General features: G+C 38.3%; 1 protein-coding gene across 7 annotated transcripts in view; it reads left to right on the top strand.

Annotated features, from left to right (window-relative positions):
- ATP2B1 (ATPase, Ca++ transporting, plasma membrane 1) overlaps positions 1 to 23,361 on the top strand; it is a 34,105-nt gene extending 10,744 nt beyond the window's left edge. For 4 of the 7 annotated variants that reach the window (XM_009882608.1, XM_009882606.1, XM_009882607.1 and 1 more), the window contains 14 exons: positions 577 to 738; positions 1,547 to 1,761; positions 2,894 to 3,136; positions 5,573 to 5,814; positions 8,365 to 8,602; positions 9,547 to 9,726; positions 9,810 to 9,897; positions 10,223 to 10,329; positions 12,220 to 12,411; positions 12,595 to 12,808; positions 12,938 to 13,149; positions 15,117 to 15,224; positions 17,075 to 17,257; positions 21,905 to 23,361. In XM_009882608.1, the coding sequence (XP_009880910.1) occupies positions 577 to 738; positions 1,547 to 1,761; positions 2,894 to 3,136; positions 5,573 to 5,814; positions 8,365 to 8,602; positions 9,547 to 9,726; positions 9,810 to 9,897; positions 10,223 to 10,329; positions 12,220 to 12,411; positions 12,595 to 12,808; positions 12,938 to 13,149; positions 15,117 to 15,224; positions 17,075 to 17,257; positions 21,905 to 22,216 (2,696 nt within the window). In that variant the 3' untranslated portion in view covers positions 22,217 to 23,361. Of the gene's footprint in view, positions 1 to 576; positions 739 to 1,546; positions 1,762 to 2,893; positions 3,137 to 5,572; positions 5,815 to 8,364; positions 8,603 to 9,546; positions 9,727 to 9,809; positions 9,898 to 10,222; positions 10,330 to 12,219; positions 12,412 to 12,594; positions 12,809 to 12,937; positions 13,150 to 15,116; positions 15,225 to 17,074; positions 17,258 to 17,583; positions 17,877 to 21,904 lie in introns of those variants that run through there. The other 3 variants (XM_009882610.1, XM_009882611.1, XM_009882613.1) reach the window with 2 other exon arrangements.
- The last annotated feature ends 1,887 nt before the right edge of the window (positions 23,362 to 25,248 follow it).

Raw genomic sequence — 25,248 nt, forward strand, 5'->3', positions numbered from 1 at the left:
CTACCTCCCAGGCTTAACTTCACTCCCAACTCCTACATCCTTCTTCTGAGGAGCACAGGGTGATGGGGAAATAGGGTTTTTTGGTCAGTTCGTAACACTTCTCTGCTGCTCCTTCATCGTCACATTCTTCCCCTGCTCCATCGTGGGGTACCTCCCACAGGATACAGTCCTTCATGAACAGACTGCACAAGTGTGGGTATCCCACGGGCCACAGCTCCTGCCAGGAGCCTGCTCCGGCACGGGCCCCTGACAGGCTGCAGCTTCCTTCCCGTCTGCCTGCTGCAACCTGGGGTCCTCCATGGGCTGCAGTGTGGATATCTCCTCCTACGTGGGCTGCAAGGCGACAGTCTGTCCCACCATGGTCTTACCCACAGGCTGCAGCTCCACTGCTGCCAGCGCCTGGGCACTTACACCCAATACACTTGTTTAAACATTCCCATCTAGTATGGCATCTCTGGCTACAAGGTACTACGCAGTACTGGTGTTTTAGTGGAGCTTGGTGTTATTAAGCTTTTTAAGTATCATTGATTTTGGGCACTCCTCAATGACTAAACTTTATTTGATCTTAACTTCTAGCTAAAGCTCAGGATGGTGCAGCCATGGAAATGCAGCCACTGAAGAGTGAGGATGGTGGAGATGGAGATGAGAAAGACAAGAAGAGAGCAAATTTGCCAAAGAAAGAAAAGTCTGTTCTTCAAGGCAAACTTACAAAGCTCGCAGTTCAGATTGGCAAAGCAGGTATGATATATCAGTACTCTCCTTTATGTTGATGTCACACGTTTGAATAAAACTGGAGCATGCATAGTTTGTGAGGGGATAACTTAAGTAGCTAGCTTTGACCAGTTTGATGCGAAATTCCAATGCATACAAGTGTGCTGTGGTGCCTGCGTGCGCTGTTTCTCAGTTTCTCAGACTGTGTCACGTGAATGGCTTTTATTTTTCCTTGGTTTAAACAGATTCAGGCTTTAGAGTGTCAGCTTCTGGGAGAGAAAATTCCAACTTTGTAACATTGGACAACTGTTATGAAAGATCTTTTTAGATAAGATAAGGCATTTAGTGATGTATCTAGAGAACTATAAATTAAGTGAAGCCTGGAAAATGTGGTAGGGTTGACCAGGGTTATCTCTGGTACTTCCAGAGGCTTAGGAATTTCCACTTACCATATGCCTTGCTGATATGTAACATTTTTATTGACTTTCTACTGTCCTTTAGCTTCTGTTACTCTTCTGTCAGCTAATATTCAGCTGTCTTGTCAAAGCATTTGGTAAACTGCTGCTTCTTGAAAGTAGACTAAACCAACAATGAAGTTCAGTGTAATTTTAGCCTATATTATCTAGTATGTGGAGGTTTAATTCAAATATTGCAGGATTTGGTTTGGTCCATGCAGAATTGTTGAAAGATTTAGGGTAGAAGGAACTTCTAGAAGTCTCATAGCACAGCCCACAGCTCAAAAAAGGCAGAAGTATTTGCACTTGACTTGTCCAGAGTCTCTATTGCCAAATATTTGAGATAATTTCTGAAAACTGTTTATTCTCTTTTTAACAAGGTTTGTTGATGTCTGCAATCACAGTCATTATCCTTGTGTTATATTTTGTAATTGATACCTTCTGGGTTCAGAAGAGACCTTGGCTTGCTGAATGTACACCCATTTATATTCAGTATTTTGTGAAGTTCTTCATTATTGGAGTTACAGTCTTGGTGGTGGCAGTACCAGAAGGTCTTCCACTTGCAGTCACTATATCTCTGGCTTACTCTGTTAAGGTAAGTGCATTGATGGGGGAGCAGATTTTAAAGGTAGGTGGTTGTATTCATCAGATGTAAAACCTCAGCTGACAAATGCTGCACCACATGTATGTAACAGACTGGGGAGAAGCTTTTCTTGTTTCTCTGAGCTACGTAAGAAATCCACCACAGTATTTTTCGTAAACCTCTGAATACCCACTAAAGTGAACAGTGAGCAGTAACAGCCTGTGGTCACCAACTAAAGGTGAATGGGTCTAGCTCATAACATTGTAGTGCTTGCATATAATAAATAGATGTGTTAAAGTTTGTAAATAACAAACTGTTCTGTAAACTTGAACTTCTACCTAACTGATGCGTTAAGCAATTACTACTAAAGCTTCCAGATTGATTCTCCTTGATGACTGAATATTGCGGATCATATAGCTTTCTACTTATTATACAGCATGTTTTTTAACTCATGCTCTTTGTTCTCTTGATTTTTCTCATTGCTTTAGAATGCTGGGTAAAACTTAATAACTCACAGCACTAACTAGAAGTGTCCTTAGTATTGTATCATTTGAAGTTAGTCAGCCTCTTCAAGGTTAAAATACTATCCAAACCTGTTAAGTAAAGAATTTAAAGTGATATTTGACCGATGAAACTTGTGTAGCCCACACTATCTTAGCTGAAACATTAGGCTCCCATTTTTTATTTAATTTTAAGTCTGACTCTAGCATCTTTGAAATATATGTCATACGATTTTCGGATTAAGTCTGTAACATCACTTACTTGATCTTTCTTGTACGCAGAAAGACTTTTTAAAATGATGTATCTAGTAAAGCTGTCTGTACCTCTCCTCTATTTCTAAGCATCATAAATGAGTTGCTCATAACAGTCTGTATAGTATCGGTAGTCAGTGTGATGTGCAGATACAGGAGATTAAGGCTATATTTATGAACCTTGTTCAAAATGAAGTCTACTGTGACATAATAGACTTAAAGGCATCCTTACAGAATGCGGCAGCTACAAATTCTTCCTCTGTAAGATGCCGGGTAACTTAAAGGCTGAATATCTTCTGAAACTGCTGTGTAAGACTGGACAACCTAAATGCGAATTTCTGAAATGTGAAGTAACGGTCATGGATAACTGTTGACTGCTTTTATTTCCTTAGAAAATGATGAAAGATAATAACTTGGTGAGACACCTGGATGCATGTGAAACGATGGGCAATGCGACAGCTATTTGCTCAGATAAAACAGGAACATTGACCATGAACAGAATGACAGTGGTCCAAGCCTACATCAATGAAAAGCATTATAAAAAAATTCCGGAACCAGAAGCTATTCCAGAGAAAACTATGGCTTACCTTGTGACAGGAATTTCTGTTAATTGTGCTTATACTTCCAAAATACTGGTAAGTGAATTTTTTCATTCTAATCAAGGTAACTAAACAACTTCCTCAAAAGATGCAAATTGTCTGGGGGCCATGTGGTAGGCAGTTAAGTGTAACTGTGTGGCAAAATGTAGTGTGAGGTATTTTGTACCTGCTGTAAACTGCTCAACCATTCATTTGAGACTAACCTTCCAAAATAGCTTATTTCAGTTAGATTTAGATTTTGAACTGATAATTCACAGATACAGTCTCAGGAAGATAACTCCCTTAAGGTTCACAGTTCTGTCTAAATTTGTTTTGAGAAGTGGGGCTGTTTACCTTGCTTGAAGAGCATATTTGCTCGATTTGAGTGCTACTTCAGAATAAACGTGTAAGAGTAGCATAACATTAGCTAGAATGTAATGAGAAAATGCAAGTACAGATGAGGATTTCATTGGATTTTTATTCCATATACTGTTGCATGAGTCTGTAGGATTTAGAATCGTAATGTCTTTGCTCATACCTTGTTTGAGACTTCTGAAATATTTTGAAATAAAAAGAATAATGGACTGTTACACATCTTAAATACTGGGCTATTTAGCAGTTGTGTGCGTTATTTTCTACAACTCCAAACATACCTTCCTTGCTGTAGTTATTCCAATGTGTTGTATGACTTAGATTCTTTAAGGCAATAGAAATAATAGTTAGGACTTATCTTAAAAAAAAAAAAAAAAAAAAAAAAAAGAAAGAAATCCACACTTCAAGATTTAGTAGAAGCCTTGGGTGTGAATGCTTTTGTACAGGAATAACAGTAAAACCGCAGTCCAAAAGCTACTTTTCAGCCAATAAAGATGGTACCTCAGCAAGAATTACCTGAACAGCAGTACTTGAGATGGCACATCAAGATCACCCACACCAATTTCTCTGAAACAAGACTGAAATACTACTATTGAGTTATAGCATGTGAGGAGTTTCACAGTCTATTTTCTAAAGATCTTTTTATAGGAAGAAGAGAAAGTAGCTGCTTGTAAACTGACCAGGTCGTTCACTACTACGATTTTAATAAAATTACATCCAATGCAGACAGAGTTAGTTTGTTTTACAGAATCACAGATGGCTGAAAGGGACCTTTTGAGATCCTCTGTTCCAACCCCTCTGCTCAAAGCAGGGTCAGCCAGAGTACATTGCTCAGGGCTATGTCCAGTCAGGTTTTAAAAGTCTCAAAGGGTAGAGAATCCGCAACCTCAAGTATTTGACCACCGTTAGATTAAAAAGGTGTTTCCGTAAGTTCAAATGGAATTTCAAGAGTTTCAGACCCATTGCCTGTTGTCTTCTCACTGGGCACCAGTGAAAAATCTGGTGTGGCAGCCTTTACCGTTGTTCCACCCGCCTGCACAGTTCAGGCATTTAATATATACTGATAAATTTCTCCCCCAGAGCCTTCTGTTCTCCAGGCTGAACAGTCCCAGCTCTCAGCCTCTTCTCGTATGTCAGGTGCTCCAGTCCCTTTATCATCTTTACGGGCCATAGCTGGACTTGCTCCTTGATGTCCGTGTCTCTTGTATGGGCGAGCCCAGAACTGGACATGTTAAATTGCACATTAAAGTGAACATCTTGAAAGTGTGTGTATTCAGTACAGCCAGGTCGGAGATCTTGCAGCTCTGAACGATGAAAACGGATCACTGACTTATGATTAATATAGTTCAGCTGTAGCTGCTTGAGGCATGTCAGGCTGAGTAAGTGCTTCTGCCTTTTTTGCTACAAACTACACTGCAATGTTATAGCTATATAAGCTCAGAAATATCTTGAGAGAACTACTGCTTTACTTACAGCACTAGTATGTGCATATTCCACATTGCTGAGAAACTTGTTCTGGTATTAAAGGGTTGGAAACTTGTTTCTGAACTCTTTCCAGTTAAATAGGCCATGGCCTGGAAAACAACTTGTAGTGTGACTTAAGAAGCTTAAAGACTTAGTTTGTTCAGTAGAAGGCTAACAGGTGATGTGATTGTAGTCTAAGTCATTGAGGAAGAGTTATTACAGGAGAGGATACTTTAATTTAGCAGAAATAATGCCACTTAGCTTGCTTAAATTAGTTTAAGTAAACTTATCTGTACCTTTAAAATGCAAAACAGTTATTCAGGGACTACACTCAATTGGTCAGATAGATATTTCAAGCAATGGAAAATGCCTTTTAGAAAGGTCATGTTGGGATTTGATATAAACTTAATGGGTGATTTTTGAGTCTGAGAAAGGGACTGAAAGATGCTAAACAGGTACAGAAGAAGTTACTTAAAAAAGCCAGCAGTATGGCTTTGACTTATGACTCACAAGAATTTATAGACTAGTCATTGCGAAAGTGAAACATCCCCATCCCAGAGCTAAGCTTGTCCTTGGCTTCCTTGTTTTCTAAATGTTGTACTTCAGTGGTTTGTGAGTTAACCTCCTAATCAGCAAAGGTTCTTGTTCTTCTTGCAGCCTCCTGAAAAAGAAGGTGGCCTACCGCGTCATGTTGGAAATAAAACTGAATGTGCCTTGCTGGGATTGCTCTTGGATTTAAAACGTGATTATCAGGACGTAAGAAACGAGATACCAGAAGAGGATTTGTACAAAGTGTACACCTTCAACTCTGTTAGAAAATCTATGAGTACTGTGTTAAAAAACTCTGATGGCAGTTTCCGGATATTCAGTAAAGGTGCCTCTGAGATAGTTCTCAAAAAGTAAGAACAACTACTATTGTAATTCAGCACTTAAATTTGGCTAAGTGTTGTGTGATGGGTGAGGAGGATGAAGTGCTAAACAACATTGTGCCATAATCTGCGAAATATTTCTGTCGCCCTATTCACAAACAAGTGCAGCGGTCCTATACCCTTGTGATTGCAGCCACCTTCCCACCTCATTTCCCTCAGTTGTTGGGCTTTCTACAGTAAGGTGGGCAATTAGCATTTCAGTTACTTAAATTTTTGCACCCCCCACCCCTCTTCCCCAAGCTGGTGATTAATTTTAACTTGTGAAGACTGCTCTGATAGAGGAAAGCATCTATGAATTGATCTATTCTCTGGTTAAACATTTCTAATTTTAGGTATGGTTGGTCAAAATGCTCACCCACCTTCCAGTAAAGTCCTAATTTTAGGAAGGACTTCCGCCTTTGAAAAGTGATTGCTTTTAGCTTCAAAAGAGTCTGCAAGTTGGTGTCCAAGTTGATCGTTTTAACAGGAGGTTGAACTTGACCAGTGGAGAATCTTGAAGGGTTTTAATGTGACAAAGCAAAATGCTTCTTTATTCATCTGCCCATCTATAGAGGATTTATTAGAATGAGATTAGACTATTAGCAAGAGATTAGTCACCAGTGGGACAAACCTTTAGGTGTGAAGAAGGCTGTGGTGACTCCTAAGAGGAGAGAAGTCAAGCACGTATACATCATATTCTCTAGGAACAGCAGTTGTAGCCCTTCTGGTTTTGGTTCTAATGTCAGACTATTTCTAGTCTGAGTAGCGCATAGATTATGTTCATCAATTCAATTTACCTTTTTGCTTGCTACTAACTCCCAAATCATTATCTAGGAAAGTACTAATGCACTAAAGGAAAAAGATTAAAACTTCCTTCTCCTCAACTTAGTGCTGACAACAAAAGGTCAGTCTTTAAAGGACTCTTGACTCTTGTTCTTTTTGATATGGAACTTAAATTTAGATGTGAATTTTTTCATAGCTAGATTTTAAGACAAGTCTCATCAGCGAGTAAGTAATGCCTGTATATGCATTACTTCTACCTTCAGCAGTATTTTGTGCCTTATTATCTTATTGAGCAATTGAACTGTAGAAGTTGCTAGAACTCATTCAGCCCAGACTCATGTGGTCCACTTGGCTTCATAACTGAGATAAGAAATAAACAATAAGGGTATTTAACAAAGAACAACAAAACCTAGACTGATTTGGATGCTATTGGAATAGTTGTAATTCCAAAACTATTCCAGACTATGCACTGACTAGGAAAAAGTTTTAGCATCATAAGCAACTTTCTTTACCCACTACCTTTGCAGTGCCAGAAATCAATCTCGGAGCTTGTAACCTGATTTGTCAATTGTGCTGCTCATTCCTTATTATAACATGTATGACTATTCTTGAGCACTGAAAGCTTAAACATGAATATTTATAAGACACAAATGAGTCACTAATAGGTGTAGAAAAAATGCAGGGAACTTTTTCAAGCAGAGCAGTTTTATTTATTTATATGAATACTATGAAGATTTAAGGGACTGCTTCATTTTCATTTCCTGGCTGAGGTGGAAACTCTTTTATATGTATTGCACCTGGGAATTCCCTAAACCCTTGGACTAAACACTTAAATGTAGCAGTAGTCATCTTAGCAGATCTGCCAGGTCTGAACTTGGTTTTTTAAAAAAGTCAAATTCTTACAGGGTTTGGTGTTGTGGGTTTTTTTTTTTTTTCAGTGTTGCAATAGTACTAATTTGTAAAAGAAATGCTTATGGTGTTGCTTTATGGCAAAGCTTCGCTAAGGACACAGATGAACAAGAGACTAAATTTATTGTTCAAGATATGTGGTAGTGAATGGCATCTTTGGCATGAAGAAACATAACTAAAAGCATGTGTTGAAGTGCTAGGGTACATAGTGTTGAATCTAGTCTTATACAAACATTTAAATCAGATTTAAGTATTTGTTTTTAATTTAATACTTCACATTAAGAACTCTTTGCCAGATGCTCTCTGAATTCTCTGCACTTAGATTGGGGGTGGGGGGCAAACATTACTACTCTTAAGGATGGCAGTACCAGAATTTGCTTTTAGTGCTGTTAGTTTAGTGCTTACAGCTGTGTAAGCACCACATGCATGTTCTGGAAGCATACTGTACTTCTGAGACTTGTATATCTGTTAACAAGGTGGGATTATTATGCTGAACTTGAAACTGGATTGACTGACTCAACCAGTATAGACACCAGTCTGTTTATGTACAATGGAGAAATGGGATGCTTCTGGGAGGTAACTAACGTTTGTGTCCAAAATTCATTGGACCTTATTTTCTTCCTGGGATGACTAGCTCAGTTAACTTTCTACGGCTTGTATGTTTTGCAGTTGGGAAGAGATTAAGTTCATACGGAGAAAATTACCTTAGAGATACTGCTATTGGCTTTTGTGTGTGTCTGAGTCTAGTGGAAACAAAGCTTTGTAGAAACTTACTGGAGTTGACTAAAGCCATTGAATGGGCTGAACTTCTGGTTAAAATTTGATAACTCTTTAAACCTTCCTTTTCAGGTGCTTCAAAATACTGAGTGCTAATGGAGAACCAAAGGTATTTAGACCTAGGGACCGTGATGATATTGTGAAAACTGTAATTGAGCCAATGGCTTCCGAAGGGCTCAGAACCATCTGCCTGGCATTCAGAGACTTCCCAGCAGGGGAACCTGAGCCGGAATGGGACAATGAAAATGATATTGTTACTGGTCTGACGTGCATTGCTGTTGTTGGGATTGAAGATCCTGTGAGACCTGAGGTAAGGTCACTGACTATAAACTGCAGTGATTCTGTTACAATGGATCTTGATTCATGTTGTTATTCCTCATGCAGAGAGTACAAGAAACTCAATTGCTGCTGTATGCCTTAAGCATAGTTGATAAATGAAAATCTAATTTCTTGGAGGGAAAGTTAATGGAGCTATAAAAGCAGATTAAAACTTCTTAACGTCACTTATGCTGTGTTACTGAAGCTCTGAACAAACTAATGACTTAAGGCGCTTACTGTGCAGGGTCTTAGTAGATGGAACAACTTGTCATTTTTTACCACTTGGGATTTTAGGAGTATTGTTTAGGATATTAGCCATTGTGCTTGTTGCCAGCTTCTCATGGGGAATGATGGAGAGGAGGGTTTGTCACCTGAGAACTGAGGTAAGGAGTCTGGCTTCTGTTTGGGGTCTAAGGAGGGCAGTATTTTTCAGTAGTGAAAGCCTTTATACCATGTGTTGGAACTCCAGTCTGTTCTGCACTATCCTAACTGCACAGTAGAAGTCATGGATGAAGTAGTGGAGTGTGAGCTGTAGTTTATTTTACAGAATTATGAATCAAAAGCCAATACTCTACCTTTTAATGCCACAGCCTAATATGTCACGAGGATTTTTGTGGTATTTTTTTGAATACTGCAGTATTTGAAAAATCAAGGTGGGGGGCAGGGACACATGACATAACAACAAAGCCCCTTTGCCAGGATTGCCATTTATATGTGTTTCATTAAAATAATTCATGAAAAGAATGGTAAGCTGCTTTTTCTTTTCTTAATGTTCCCTAAGAACAGTCTTGATTTTAAAATAAGAGTTATCCTGGATTGAGCCAAAAACATTCCTTTCACTCACTGGTGTAGATTTGTTCAGCTAATGTACAGTCTCTGAGCCTGTGGGGTTTTGTTTTTAAATTGTTTAGTTTGGGTTTTTTTTTTTGCTTACAGGTACCTGATGCAATAAAAAAGTGTCAACGTGCAGGCATAACTGTACGTATGGTCACTGGCGATAACATTAACACTGCTCGTGCTATTGCATTGAAGTGTGGTATTCTGAATCCTGGTGAAGACTTCCTGTGTTTAGAAGGCAAAGACTTTAACAGGAGAATACGCAATGAAAAAGGAGAGGTAAGCATGCTGACTATGTAAAGTAGATCAGCAGATATTCTAAGTTTCCCAACTGTAAGATATAACCAATGCTCTTTTTGCAGATAGAGCAAGAGCGAATAGATAAAATTTGGCCAAAGCTTCGTGTTCTTGCAAGATCTTCTCCCACTGACAAACACACTCTAGTAAAAGGTAGGTAAAAACTATCTGAGCTTCTGAGTAAAGCTAGATTTTTTTTTTTTCCCTGCTTCTAGAAAAAATCTAGGACTGAGCAGTGGGAAAGGCATATGAGGGTGTCCTCATTTGCCAGCTGATTTCCTCCCCCCCCCACCCACTTGAGAAATGGAGCCAACTAGACTATCTGTTGTGTGGTTTTTGTTTCATGGTGGGTTTTTTGTTTGTTTGTTCTTGTTTTTAATGGCTCCGAGGAAGACAAAAGCTGGGTTTCTCTTTCAGGTTTAATCCGTGGTGTGTTGCCAATTTTGAACTGTAACACCGAGTTGTCATTTTATTTTAGGTATAATTGACAGCACTGTCTTTGAACAGAGACAAGTTGTAGCAGTAACGGGTGATGGTACCAATGATGGTCCAGCTCTGAAGAAGGCAGATGTTGGATTTGCTATGGTATGATTTTTTTAATCTTCAGTATTTGGAGACCTATTTTGATAAAATAACTTCTCAAATCACTTAAAAGAAGGTTGAACAACCTTGCTTGTTTCATGAAGCTACTATACAACTAAGTTAATGGGGTCAACGTATCTCACATGTAATACTTTTTCCTTCCTTCTTCAGTCTTCCAACTTAACATTTTATTTGATGGAAAATGTCCTTATGGCATTTGCTATTGAATAAAACTTAAAATGTGCAGATCCCAATAGTTGCAAAGCAAAACCTTTTTATGCAAAGGCTTGTTAGAAAATGTAGGAAGAGAATTACTGATACTGAAGTCTTCTGAAAGGAGATCTGTTCAGCATAAGGCAGAATGACTTTAGGTGGTAAATAGCATACTGTGTCGCCTTTGAGTAAAACTTATACTCAAATACAGAATGAGCTTATTCATCTGTTTTCCGTGAAGTGATGCATAGAAACAGGGAGACTATAATGAGAGAGACCTGCCAGTTAATGTTTAAAATGGCTTTGGAATTGATACTGAGAGACATCTCTAGTACAGCTGAAGTAACAGCTAGGATATACATTTGTCTGGATGGTTCCTTAGATTACTTGCCTTCTTCGATTTGAATTCTCAACTGCCCTTTCAAAACCAAGTCTTGGGTTTAAATGTTAATACTAGATAGACTTATGCCTTTAGCTTTCTTCCATCTCTTTCAAAATACTGTAAGATAGATTCCTCAAGCTTCCTCTTGCTTCAAGATTCCTCCTCCATCTTAAGCTCAGAAGGTAGGGTTTGGTGCTTGTAGGTCACTGTAGTCTTTAAAAAGTCATTATTAAGTATTTTAAGGAAAAAATATGAAGACCACATTCCTCCTACTCTACATGCAGATGCACTGACTCAGATGCTAATCTTGAAGGAAAAAATGGGAAGAGCTTTTGTGTCATTCCTAAGGAGCATTTTTCAAAAGCATAACTTACGAATTTGACAGCTACACAAAATGTTCTCTAGATTGTAACAGTCTTGTTTTAAAGAGTATCTGTTTTCTGCTATTGTATAGCTTCTGTAGTTGGCACTGTCAGGGGCAGATTTATTTTCTCATCTTCCAGAACCTATGTTTGCTGCAGTTGCTGTGTTCATCTGCGTAAGAAGCTAATTGATCTAACTGCTTATCTAAATAGCACTTAAAATATTCTATCTACTATGTGTTATTTAAAGGGACCTCTTAAGGTGTACATGGAGCTGTGTAGATGACTCATTTCCTTGACAAAATAATGTAGCAAGAATAAAGATAATTAAATTTGCTATTGAGTTAGTTTTTGAAATGCCAAAAGCAAAATAAATATCCTTGAAGTAGGTATTACACACAACTAGGCTGCACTGTTTGGATACTGTAGGAGGCTACAGGTGCTTAAAAACTTGGGAATGTCATATTGCGTTGCCATGTCATGTGCAATGACATTGCATATTCTACTGTTTAATGCCAATGCAAAGGTTTTTGGTAATGTGTATCGCTCTGCTGCGTTATGAACGCACGCATTGCCCTGCTGCTGGAATCTGTATAGCAAACTCATTGGGACATAGACTAAACTGTAGTACTGCACCATCTGGTGGCCTTTAACTTGAACAGGGTTCAGTAACATTTCTTTGGGAGAACTCGCACAGTGTCTTTATTGTCAACTTGAGGATTTTTATTAAGGTCTTTATCTTAAAGACAGCATTACCGTGCCTGAGTAGAACTTGCAAGCAGAACTTGATTCAGTAGAACATTAGGTGCTTATATTAAAGTAGTCCTTCAGACATGGTTCATCAAAGTGAATGCTGACCAAGGGTATAATAATAGCTTCTATTAGATAAGTCAGTGCATCCTGTTATATTTCATAGTGTTTTTCTTTTTTTACCAGGGTATTGCTGGAACAGATGTAGCTAAAGAAGCTTCTGATATTATCCTTACAGACGACAACTTCACAAGTATTGTTAAAGCAGTTATGTGGGGACGAAACGTGTATGACAGCATCTCCAAATTTCTTCAGTTCCAGCTTACTGTCAATGTAGTAGCAGTAATTGTTGCTTTTACAGGAGCATGCATAACACAAGTACGTACTGGTGGTGGATTGTTTCGGCTAATAATGGTTGAAATCAGTCATGACTGATTAACTCGAATTCAAACTTTCAGTTAAATACTAGTCCAAAGAACATGCCCATGTTGTATAACAAATGCCTTTAATAGCTGCAATTTGTTCACTTATATTGGAGGGTTTATGTATCTATCTTTATAGGATTCTCCGCTTAAAGCTGTGCAGATGCTGTGGGTAAATCTCATAATGGACACATTAGCTTCTCTTGCCCTGGCAACAGAACCACCCACTGAATCTCTTCTGTTGCGAAAGCCTTATGGTAGAAACAAACCTTTGATTTCTCGTACAATGATGAAGAACATTTTGGGTCATGCATTCTACCAACTCGTAGTGGTCTTCACTCTCCTGTTTGCTGGTAAGAATACTGAGGCTTTACGAAGTTATTCTAAAAGTTGTACAGAGATACGAACTTAAAAATAGTTTTTGTTGTAGTGTGTGTGTAAAGATGCCAATTAAGATGCTGATAAATGCCTTTTATACACAGGTGAGAAAATTTTTGATATCGATAGTGGAAGAAATGCACCTCTGCATGCTCCTCCTTCAGAGCATTATACTATTGTATTTAATACGTTTGTGATGATGCAGCTTTTTAATGAAATTAATGCCCGAAAAATTCATGGTGAAAGAAACGTTTTTGAAGGAATCTTTAACAACGCTATCTTCTGTTCTATTGTTCTGGGGACGTTTGTTGTGCAGGTAAGTAAATTCGTGGAGGGTAAGGGGAAATGCATTTAGTACACCGATGTACTTGCTTAGCTTGGAAATGCTAATCAACTAGTGCCAGGCATTTCACTTCTGCAATGTGAAAAACCTTCAGTGTCAAACACTCTATAAATCACTTGGAAGTGCTGCTTGACACTGTTTTCAGGTGAGACTTGTTTGAAATTGGTAAAATTGGAGTGTAGAAGTAATACTTGTATTTACGTCTTGAATTTTCTAGTCCTTCAATGTGGTCTTAGTGTTCTAGTCTCTTGATAAAATGTGTTGTTGTATGTTTCTTTTTCCTCCCCCTCCCTGTCAGAAGTCTTCATCATAGCACCTGCCTGGGCATCTAAATGAGAGCCCTTTTCCCATTTAAACAATTATAGAAAAGTTACAACTTCTCATATCTTCTTAATGAGATTAGGACATGAATAAGCTTTAGAAACTTAAGTATCAGTTTTTGTCTTCCTGATGCAGAAATCAGTTATTGGTATTGTTATATATTTTAGTTACCTGTATAGATGCTGCTGTTTCAGTTGAAAAACACTGATGGTTAGGGACCTTCTGTTGGTGCATCTAGGCAGACTTCTAAAAGCTAGTTTGTTAACTCGGTGTATGCTAACAAATGAAATGAAATGATCTGAAATGGATTGGGTTAACGCTCTGGTGTTGAGAAAAACCAAGTCAAAATTTAATCTAAAGAAAATACTTTTACAAGAAATAGTTTAACCTTCTAAACGGCCTTAACTTCTAATCCATTAGAAGAAATAATCAACAAATCAGTATACTACCTTTTTTCAGAACTCTTTTTTTTTTTTTTTTTATTTTGACTTAAGTTATTTTGGACTTAAGATATATCTTATGACTTAAGCTTCTCCTTAGACTTGGAATTCTTCTTCCATGGAAGAATTGAATTCCTTGGAATTCAACTTCCATGAAGTTGACCAAATTCATAGCGGTTCAAGCAATGCAAATGTATGCTCCTCTGCTTCACAAAGTTAGTTCTCTCATTATCCCAGGTTTAAGTTTTTTTAGATGTCACTTCAGAAGCTACTCTTATTTTTAGGGTTGCATGTGCAGCAGACTGACTGTTATTGTGCAACAAAACTAAATATGTAGAAATTACTGCTGACTGCAACTGTGTTCCCTTTATAAACTCGGTGGACTGAATGCCTTCCCAAATAAGTAACTCCTGAGTTGTCGTGTTGTGTTTTATTCTGTATTAATAAAAGAAGATACTTGGGCTTTTCAGTTGTCAGGTGTCCTACTTAATGGTCAATACTGTCTCCTTTTCACACCTGCCCTGCTACTTGAATTGTTGATTCTCCAAGGCAGACTTTCATGCATATAATTCTTATGCAGAGGGATACCTTGCTCATTAGGGCCTGTACAGCTTGTTGTAATAGGTAAGTCAGCAGGAGCTCATTTAATTTAGCTGTTGAGATCTCTGCCCCCTTTCCCCAAGTCTTACTACACAGATGTCACACCATGATGATTTCAAGTCTGACGTTTAACACTGATGGGTTACATAGTAATATTCTGTTGAATTATTTCTGAAATGTTTCATGTCTTGTGGATCTAGGACTTGTATTAATACAAGTTTATTAATCAACTTGGTTCTGAGATGGGTGTTCGTATGATAAATAATCATTGTAAATTTGTAGCATTGAACACATGCTGTAATTGTGAAAAGAAGGGAAAGAACTGCAAGCAAAATTAGTCAACAGTGTTTTGTGAGTGTTACATTTGAAGAATACATGGGTAGTTCCTGAAATACTGAAAAGCATAAGATGGCTTAGGTTTGGAAACTTGCTCAAACTGCTGAGACAGTGGAATTGTATGCTTAATAGGATGGGAAACCCTACGTTCTATCGCAGAGTTGTCTGTAGTGATCTTGAAGCATTAGGGAATTTTCTAGTAACAGGTCGCTGATACGTGTTTAATGATGTTGCCCTTCACAGATAATTATTGTCCAGTTTGGTGGGAAGCCTTTCAGTTGCTCAGAACTCTCGATTGAACAGTGGCTGTGGTCCATTTTCCTGGGCATGGGAACACTACTCTGGGGCCAGGTAAACTAGCTTTTTCAAAATGCCAAATATCTACTTGCATTAGAATACTTTACGTGGAAAATTAAAATACACTATCTTTAGCATTCAGATCTTTCAAGTGGACTATATGAATATATGGAGATGAATAGTAAATACTGATTAAAATTGACTAGTTCAATAGCTAGAAAGTCCTTAGTTGGATATTCCTTACTTTGACTGGGTCAATTAGCTACATTTCATAACTAGATGCTATGTCTGGTTTATGTTTATTAACTTTTAAGTAGAAGCAGCTGTAGTTGCCTTTTAAATATGAAATTACATCTTTAGCCAAATAAGTACTAGTAGAAGTTCTGTAAGAATACAGATGCAATGAACATGTTAATGTTGAAGTATTTAACTGTGGTGAAGGATTTCTTGAAAAATTAGAATTGTTAAACTTGCTAGTATTTTCTTGATTTTAAAAACTTCCTGGAGTAGCAAGAAATGCAGCAAAACTGAAAACAACTTTCTCTTTAATCTTCATGTGCATAATTATGAAATAATTGGAAAGCTCACCCACCTATTAAGCTATTGCATTTTGATTATTTTTCCCCCCTTAGGGTTTAATTACTACTGCATGCACAACAGTGCTTGCAAGCAGCAAGCTTATTTACATGAAACTTTAGAGCTATGGAGTTTTCCATTATTTAATGACATAGTTGTCTAAACTTTTCATACCACATGAATAGTTTTCCATTACAGTTTCTTTCCTTCCGTTTTGTAAAGGACACTTCAGGTTTCAGTATAAAATTGATAGGGTGGATTTTAGGGTGAATACATACATAGATGCATACTCTAAAAGTGAGTATAAGCTTTTCAATAATGTTCTCTGGAAAATTAATTATTTAAAAAAAATCAAATAGAGTCACTCTGAGGTTTAAAAGTAGACTAGAAGAGAATCGAGATGGCTTGAAATACCTTTGACCCAAAGTGTCTTGCAAGGGCAAAGCTTCCCTGCTGCAGTTCATGCTGCTCTAGCATCTCATTAAAGTCAAAGAGCTTTTGACTTTGAGAATAGTAGAAACTGAAGTGTGATCTGGGAGCATTAATAGTAGCAATTTCAGCACAAAGGGCTATTTATCTTGCTTTTGGAGCAGTCTTTTTCCTCTGCAGTTGCTGAAATGGCCTTCTAGGTTTGTGATGATCAAGGAAAGCAGTCTTGGAACTGATCTGGATCTGCTAGATGGGACGTATCAAAAGATGACTCCCCTTAACTACATAGTTCACCAGAATAGTCCTGAAGGTGGGGATGAAAAGGAAAGATGGAACAGCCATATGTAGCTTTTGTTTAGTTAAAGATAAATGAACTAGTGTACACCAAGTAGCAAAGTAACAGTTTGGGATAAGGGTTTTAGAAACCTCACTCACCTTGCAGATGGATTGATACCTTCCAGGTCACAAAAGAATGCATGTCTGTTCTGTATTTCTGCATTAACTGTGGCTACTTTAATTGAATTATGTAGCTCTCACTTGAGGTAACACATCATGCTCATCAAACTGATGGAACTCTGAAAGCTCTAGATATAAGCACAATCTACAGAATTAATGGGTTTTGTAGCTTTGGTACTGCTCCTTCCTGGCATAGTCAAGTAATATTAAAGTGGAATTCTTTGTCCCAGAAAGGATGTTTTTATTTTCTAGGTTTGTAGTCCAAGTTTAATTTCACACCTCGGTTGAGGTGGTAAGGGTATTCACAGCTTTGCAGCTATTCGGCATTGATGCACTCATCCCATTTACAGAATTTCGTTTTTCAACTTTTCTTAAAGTCTGGTATTACATTTGTTATTGTTTAAAAAAAGAATAATTGATTCATATTTTTCATTCACCATTAGTTGATTTCAACAATTCCAACCAGCCGTCTGAAATTCCTTAAAGAAGCTGGTCACGGAACACAAAAGGAAGAGATTCCTGAAGAAGAGCTAGCAGAAGATGTAGAGGAGATTGATCATGCTGAGAGAGAATTACGTCGTGGTCAGATCTTGTGGTTTAGGGGCCTAAACAGGATACAAACTCAGGTATGGTCTTGAAGAAGGTAGGACTTGGTGGGTGTTATGAGGGAAATCTCTCCTCTTCATCTCCAGTCCTTTGACTAAGGTGGCAGTTCTAACTGGTGTGACTGAGACTGTCAAAAGGGGGTATGGATGGATGTGTAATCCCTAAGGGTCCTCTGTTTTCTTCAGCTCTAAATGCAACTCTTGCCTGTGTTATCTGCTCTGTTAAAAAAAAAAAAAAAGTGCCTTTTTTTCTTTACTTCTTGTATGTTATAGATGGGATGGTCCTTTCTCTTGTTCTCTCTCTCTCTCTTGCTGAGCAAGCTGTCACAATCTCTGATTCCTTGCAGATGGATGTAGTGAATGCTTTCCAGAGTGGAAGTACCATTCAGGGGGCTCTAAGGCGGCAACCCTCCATCGCCAGCCAGCACCATGATGTAACAAATATTTCTACCCCTACACATGTAGTGTTTTCCTCTACTACTGCTTCTACTACTGTGGGGTGTGAGTGTGTGTTCCTAAAGTGCATGAAATTAACATTTCCTAATTCACGTACCTAACGTTTCTCATTTTCTCCTTAGTACTTAAAATCATCGTTCAGGCTTTTATAGAGCTCTTCCACAAAGTGGAGTCCTCAAGACTTTTTTTTTCTTAGAGGGCTGAGAACAGGTGGAACAGTTTCAACAAAAGACTTTAATGTGAAAGCTGTGAGCCTGCACATCCTGTGCCTTCATCCATTCATGTACAGAGGGATGTTTAAGATAAAACGGGAAAACTGTTGTAAATTTTCGAGTATATGCCTCTCAGGGTGACTTACATTGAATAAGTAAATTCAATGGACCCAGGTATAATCACGGACCCAGGTCAACAAAAATAGATGTCTCACACTGCAGCACAAATGATACTTAAGGTAAACAAGCTGATGAGGAAGCAAATGGTATGTTAAAAATATGTAGTTAGAACATGGAGCACTAAATGTGTTTTCTTTGTAGCCTGTAAGGATCTTCTGAGTCTCTGCTTTTGTTGGATCTTTTTTTACTGAATAACACAACTTTCTTAACATCAGGATTCAGGTGGCGAAACAAGGCTTGTAAAATGCGTACAAGTCAGAAGCAGCATTTAATTAGCTAATATGAAAAGGAAAAAAAAGTTTAAGCATTGACTGGTGAAACTTCCACTCCAATCTGAAGGGTTTTTTTCCTCTCTAGGTTCTTCTGGCAGCAGTTCATAAGCCATCAGTGAATGTAAAGTTTCTCACCTTAATTCTGCCCTCTGTATATTGTGCTCTAAGTGGCATTTCAGTTTCAGCCTTCCTCCCTGTAGAGGCTAGAGACCTAATTACTCGTTAATGTAGGCTTAAACTCTGAAGCCTGAAGATGCATAACAGTTGTAGTTGAATACTGATAGCTAATATCTATTGTTGAAAGAGTTTTCCATCTCAATTATATATTACATGTTTAACTTCTCTAACTTTGTAGAGACTGGTTAAATAATTGTTCTTTTTAAAATAACTTTGAGAGGGCTTCTTCCCCCCCCTCGCTTTTTAAATTTTCAGATTACCAGATGGATGAAGACCCTTAATTTCAGGAGCTGTCTTAAATGAAATGTTCTCTTCTGATTTTTTTTTTTCTTTTTGGCTTGGCCAGAATTCCTGTGTGAGCTTGCACAAGTATTTACCTCTGTACTTGTTCTCTATCAGCAAGACAGGTATTTCCCTACCTTGCAGTATTATTGAGAAGCTCTGCTCACGAATTCACATGCCTCAAGAACACAAAATGAAAAGTAGATTTAACAGTAAGGATGCACAGGATTGCATCTCCTAGTTAAAATGCTAATTAGTAACCTGTATCCCTAACTACACTCAAGAATGTTAATTAGGCATTCAGAATTCTCTAGGGAGCAACTTCATGCCATGCTGCTATTTGAGCAGAATCTAATGGGCACTTCAGCATCTCATTGCATCAAATGACCGATGCAGACAGAGAGCTACAATAGCAAAGAACCAGTTTTTGATCCTCACTAAGTAGTACAGCCTTCTGCTACACCCTCCAGCACAACAACTTTAGATAACTAATACTTATTAATGGGAAGCAGATGTGTTATTTCATTGTGTCTCTCTTTCGGAGCTGTTTGTTGGAAAATAGTTCAGCTGTTCCTGTGAAGTGAGGTTGCAACTCTTAAGCAGCCATCTGGCTAGGAGGATTTGGAGTGCTTAGTGCATTCCTTGCTATTCTGGTACTAATATGAGGAAGGCCTGATGACAGTATAAATTACACATAACAAATTGTCTTGTTTGCTCCTCACTTGTGCAATTTATTTATAGTTACCTCTCTCATCTAATTATCTTGAGTAGTTGAAAATAAAGCCTCCAAAACACTAGATTTTCCCTTTTTAAGTATAACTTAAAATGTTGATAGTCTGATTTCTGCCTTCATGGCTGGACTCTTTGAGGGTCCTGGATTCATAGGACTGTCTAGTCCACTTGTTTAGTATGCATTCTGCGTGGGAATCAAACTTTTATTGTCAGTATGCTTATATTCCTGTGATAATTACAGCTGTCCCATTAAGCCAAAAATTGTTTTCCATTGCTGCTTATGCTCTAACTTGCCATCTGTAAGCAATGAAAAACCAGTCCCACGAGGCAGTCATATTTCATTTTGCCACATAAATCAGTGGCACAGTGGGATGCTACATGCCAAATAAAGGCATTGCAAACTTTCAGTCTGGCATTGGCAGTACTGATTTTCTTGGTAAGTGCCAAGACAGTTTATGCAGCTCACTGGACTTGTTTAAAGCTCATGTAACATGCCAACTCCTTAACAGCGTGCTCAATTTCTTCATGTGATGAACAGTAAAGGACTGGCTGCTGTTGTAATCTTTTACTTCTCAAGCACATCCACACTATTCCCTGTCCTCCCTTTACTGGTAGTTATGTCCTCCCCCTTGCCTGTGTTGTGCATTCCCTTCCCCAGCTTCTGTGGTTAATGAGCCTCAGCTGTGTACTTGTAGTTTCAAAATGGGGACGCGATAGCTTTTGAGTAAAATTAATTCTTTGTGCAAGTGTTCTGAGGCATTAGGGGTGGGGGAACAATGCTATTTCTAGAGGTCAAGGAACGCAGTCAGATTCTAAGCCTTTATCATGTGCAGTGATTCCGTGGTAACCTATTTGGTAATGCGTTGCTTTTGGGGAACACTTCTCTGTGTTTACAGTGAGGTGGTTTGGTGTATCTTAGCTGTTTTGAAGTCTGTGCTCTTGATCTGCTTGACCTTCCAGCTTCACTCCCTCACCTGGAAGTCACTTTATTTTTATTGTCAAGGAACTCTACAGAAGCACTAGTCATGACACATTTCTCAGCTTGAAACAAATCATCTTGGAAGTGCTTAAAAAAAAAAAAAAATCTTTAAATTGGACTTACTGTTTGTAACAGTAAGTTCTTTTTTACTACTGCTGCTTACTTTGCAACAGAGGAGCTTTGGGATTGAAACTGTGCTTTGCTTGGAGACTTAATCAGAGTAGAGATGTTGAGAATTGAACAGGGAGCTAACAGAAGGGGCAAACTATCTTGACAAAAGTGTTGGACAAAGGGGTCACTGTCTTCTGCCTAGCCTTACCTTTTTATCAGTTCAAGAATGAATCCTGAATTCTTGTAGTTGGTCAGGGAAATGTGTGGGGTGTGGGAGGAGAAGGGGGTGCAGGCAGGTGGGTTCATCATTCAAATTACAATTTGGAAAGCTTAAATTCAAGTCAACGTGGACATGCACAATTTGCAAAATGAAGTTGTACTTTATCTAATTTCACTCTGAAATGTTTATTTATCAGTTCTGTAAACTTAGCTTTCTGACTTGAAAAATGTTAGTGAAACAATGAAAGGACTTGAAATAATACTCAGCCTGGGAATTTTGTCCATGAATTCAATGTAAACTGAAGACTCAAGCAAAGGCTGATCACCTACTTTTCTCACTTGAATAGTTTCTTTCAAGTTACAACCTGTCGCGGCTACTTAATTGTACAATAGAGTATTCAATTTCCTAGTTCTGGTCTTGAGTTTCCAAAGCACTATTGAGTTAGGAACTTTCTCTAGTGTGGTAAATGGGTATATACTCGAATATTTACAGCTGTTATGGTGGTATCCTTTTTTGCATGACTCTTCGTAAATGTCCAGTCATTGTGACATTGGCTTACACTTGCTTGGCTTTTTCATAGTCAGTTGACATCCCAGTTCCTAGCATGAGAATTAGTAACCCCTTTATCCTCTAACTTATTTTTCAGCCTCTGCCCTCCTCCCTTCCCCACCCTCCCTCACCTCCCCCAAGTATTCAATAAAACACTCACTGAGATTTATTTAATTTGTGAATAAGTAAATAATTGTTGGCCTCACTTCTGAAAAATGCTTAGCCCACGTTAAATAATTGAACAATTCTAGCGCCACGTCTGAATTCTTAGGCCCTTCAGCTTTTTGCAGTACTCTTACAATTTTTATTCCTACTGTGTAGACTGGCAGTGCTGTACTGAAACGCTCTTCATTTTTTACAGTTTATTGCAAGTTCCACTGCATCACATACAAATTCGATTCACTCATGTCTAGCTGTTTGTGGATTCAAACTCATAAGAACCATGCCCATTACCAGTAAATCTGCAGCATTTTAACAACCTTTTTTCTTTGTTTACAGATCCGAGTGGTGAATGCATTTCGTAGCTCCTTGTACGAGGGGCTGGAGAAACCTGAGACACGAAGTTCAATTCACAATTTTATGACGCATCCCGAGTTTAGAATAGAAGACTCCGAGCCTCATATTCCCCTTATTGATGATACTGATGCTGAAGATGACGCTCCAACAAAACGCAACTCTACTCCCCCACCCTCTCCCAATAAAAATAACAATGCGGTTGACAGTGGAATTCACCTTACAACAGACATGAACAAGTCTGCTACCTCTTCATCCCCAGGGAGCCCGCTACATAGTTTGGAAACATCACTCTGATTGTAAGCTGAATGTTAACACACTAGCTGCATTGTAAAGAAATTGAAACTGGGTCTCTTCACACATTATGATGGACAAGATGATATTCTTGTCTTGGACTTCAACAGAAGACACACTTGTACGAATGTAGATTTATTTTTTTAAAAAAAAAAGCTTTCTGCCAGACTGGAGGGTGCTTTTCTGGGGGTGGGAGTAATAACGAACTCTGACAGATAAACAGTAACTCAGCATAAGTGACCTGTGGATCATCTGTTGTACTTAAGAATGGTCCTGAACAGTGTGTTAGCAGAGCTTTAGTTTATCATGATCCTTTTCCAAGGGGAAGGCTGGGAAGGGCAAGGAGGCCCTGGATCGTTGAATTGATACTTTAATTTCTGCTGTTGGCTGTTAATAATTTGGATTATTTATGTTTATAAATGATACAGATCTGTTTACAAGGTTTGTAGATACTTTTTTTGTTCCTGTTCATAGATGGGAAGCTTCCTTATAAATGATGCAGAGGGAAAAAAATACAAGAAAAAAACAAAAAAAACTAGTCCTTCAAATACTGCTGTATTTTCAGGAAAAGGGTGTTTCTATTGAAACTGTACTAAATTTTGCCTGCAATTTACCTTGTTAAATATTGTAGATAAATTGCTAATACTAATAGCCAAATAGATAACACTAATGCTTTGTAAAAACATGAGCAGTGGTGTTCTAATGAAGTTATGGCCTCTGTCCTAATTAGTTTCTTAAATACATTTACTACTTAATGGTTTTGAAACAACTGTTTAATTTTTAAAAATTTTGAGAAACTTACTGAATAACTTTTGTTCAGAACTTAGTAGGATTGTTTAATGCAGGACATCAATATGTGATGGAACTTGCTTGAAATATTTCTGTTATCTCGGGCAAAATGGATTAAATCAAACTACATCAGAATCTTAGTCCTTTGTTTTTGTCTAAACATGTTAGTTTAGTGCTGTCTTGGTGAACTGTGAGTGGAACTGTGATTTTTTTTCTAATCTATAGAATCCTTCATGCAGCATGAGGGCTGTTGGCATTTTGAAAGGTTGTTAGTGGGTAGCATACATGTTCTCCTTTTTGTTTTTGAAACTTGTTTGTAAACATGAATAAATCTGCCCTTTTGTTAAAATAAAATTGCAGCAATGGTTTCTTACAGATTTATTTTTTTTTCCTCAGCTCCTTCACTGGAAACACTGAAAAGTACTCTTTTGTATTACTGGTTAACTTTTAACTGTAATTTCAAGGTGGTAACAGCCCCACTAAAAATAGTGCTTTGGGTAAATGGAATCATGGCGCCTGCCTTCAGAATGAATGTAAGCTAAGGGACTCAAAAGTCTTCACTGAGCCAAAAGGATACTCTTTGGGAATGCATAGGTCGGCCTGAAATTCTGAGACTTACTGTGAGTACTGCGTAATAAACGTATCTCTGACCGCTTCAGTGAGGGGGAACTGAGAACTCACGTACAGCATGGATCAAAATACATTTTGCAGTTGATTTGTATTGTATGCACCAAAACGGACCTGCTAGCGACTGACTGCCTCAACGCTGTTGTTTGAACAGGGAAGGATGGTGGAACAGTACTTGACCTGGTACTTCCTCATGTTTTCTAGGTCCAATACTGCTTAGAAGAGCAACTGAAGAGATGAGTTGTAAACTTTTTTTTTTTTTTTCCTTTTCCCCTTTTGCCAGCTCTGTGTTCTTTAAAACAGCGAGTGATTTTTTATTTTTTTTTTCTCTTTGCATAATAATTCAGAATTTGGATATTTTTAAAGGGGTCCCTTCAAAGGAGTGCAGGAATTAAGTTGGTAATGAGGGAGGAGATAATACTGGAGCAAACTGCAAAAATGAGCAGCTTGGGAAGCTCAAGTGTATCTTTCCCTTGTGGTGGGCTACATGCATGCTTGGGCTTGTCCTTTAGTGGCTAATGTTCAACCTGTAGCACTGCATCCCACTGTCAACCACTCCCAAATTCACTCTTTTCCATTGTACTTGAATACACTGAATTCTAGGCCAAGGGGTTCAAAGGGGGGTTTGCACTTGACACTTTGTATACTAATTTCTCCGACGTGTTTCTAGCACTTCCCTTACATCATAGCTCTTACCTAGAGGGACCAGATTTTATGGAAGCTGTTTTCTCCCTACTACAAAAGTCAGATAAGCATTGGCTTAAAATGAGGAGAGTTTCTTTACCCATGGAGTACACCGCCATTTGAGAAAGTATCTACGTTTAACTTCATTAATGCTTCATAATTTGACTTCAGACTTGATTTTTCTCTTTCTTCTAGCTGTGATCATAACCGCATGTTATCTTTTTTGGAATAAAGTCTACACTTAAACCTTTTGAGGCGGGTGGGAGGGTGGATGTAGGCTTTGTACATCAGTGTTCCCTCTTGATTTTGTTAACATCCATGCGCTGTTCGTACAGGAAATTTCCTTACAGAAATAAGGAAAAGTTGTTCAAGAGGGGGGTATGCTTTCTTTGCGATCTCAAGAATTCATAATATGTTGCCTAGATTATGAAATGGTTATCACTAAGCTCATGAGGCCTTCATTGCCTTTCTGGTTGTAAGGTTTACTTGTCTTTCTTCTTGTAACTGAAATAAATAAAAGTGCTGTTCATCTCAGTCTGTATGGGGACTGATTTAACCCTGAAATGCATGCCAATTCTATAAAATAGCTCTTGCTGTGACTTTAAGCCCTTTCAAGAGGTCATGGTGTATGCAGTGGTATGACCAAGCAATAGTAAGCCAGAACTGCATTTCTGTTTGAAGTGGCTTAAAATTCAGGATCCTGGGAAGGATGTCCACTGCTTGTGTAGAAGGCAAGTGTCAGGAGACATTTCCTCCTTCCAACCTTATCTTGGCTTTGAGGGAGGGCTGAAAATTCTCATGTGTAGGAGGACTCAGTTTTTCTCTGTTGGTCTTAACGGGAAGAGGAAAATGCTGCACCACAGAGTAGTCTGGAGAGAATAATGGAAACAAATGCCTTAATGCCAAACCAATGGGTAAACGCGGGGGTCTGCAGC

The sequence above is a fragment of the Charadrius vociferus genome, unplaced genomic scaffold, assembly GCF_000708025.1.
Source record: "Charadrius vociferus isolate BGI_N301 unplaced genomic scaffold, ASM70802v2 scaffold72, whole genome shotgun sequence".
Classification (NCBI taxonomy): Eukaryota; Metazoa; Chordata; class Aves; order Charadriiformes; family Charadriidae; genus Charadrius; species Charadrius vociferus.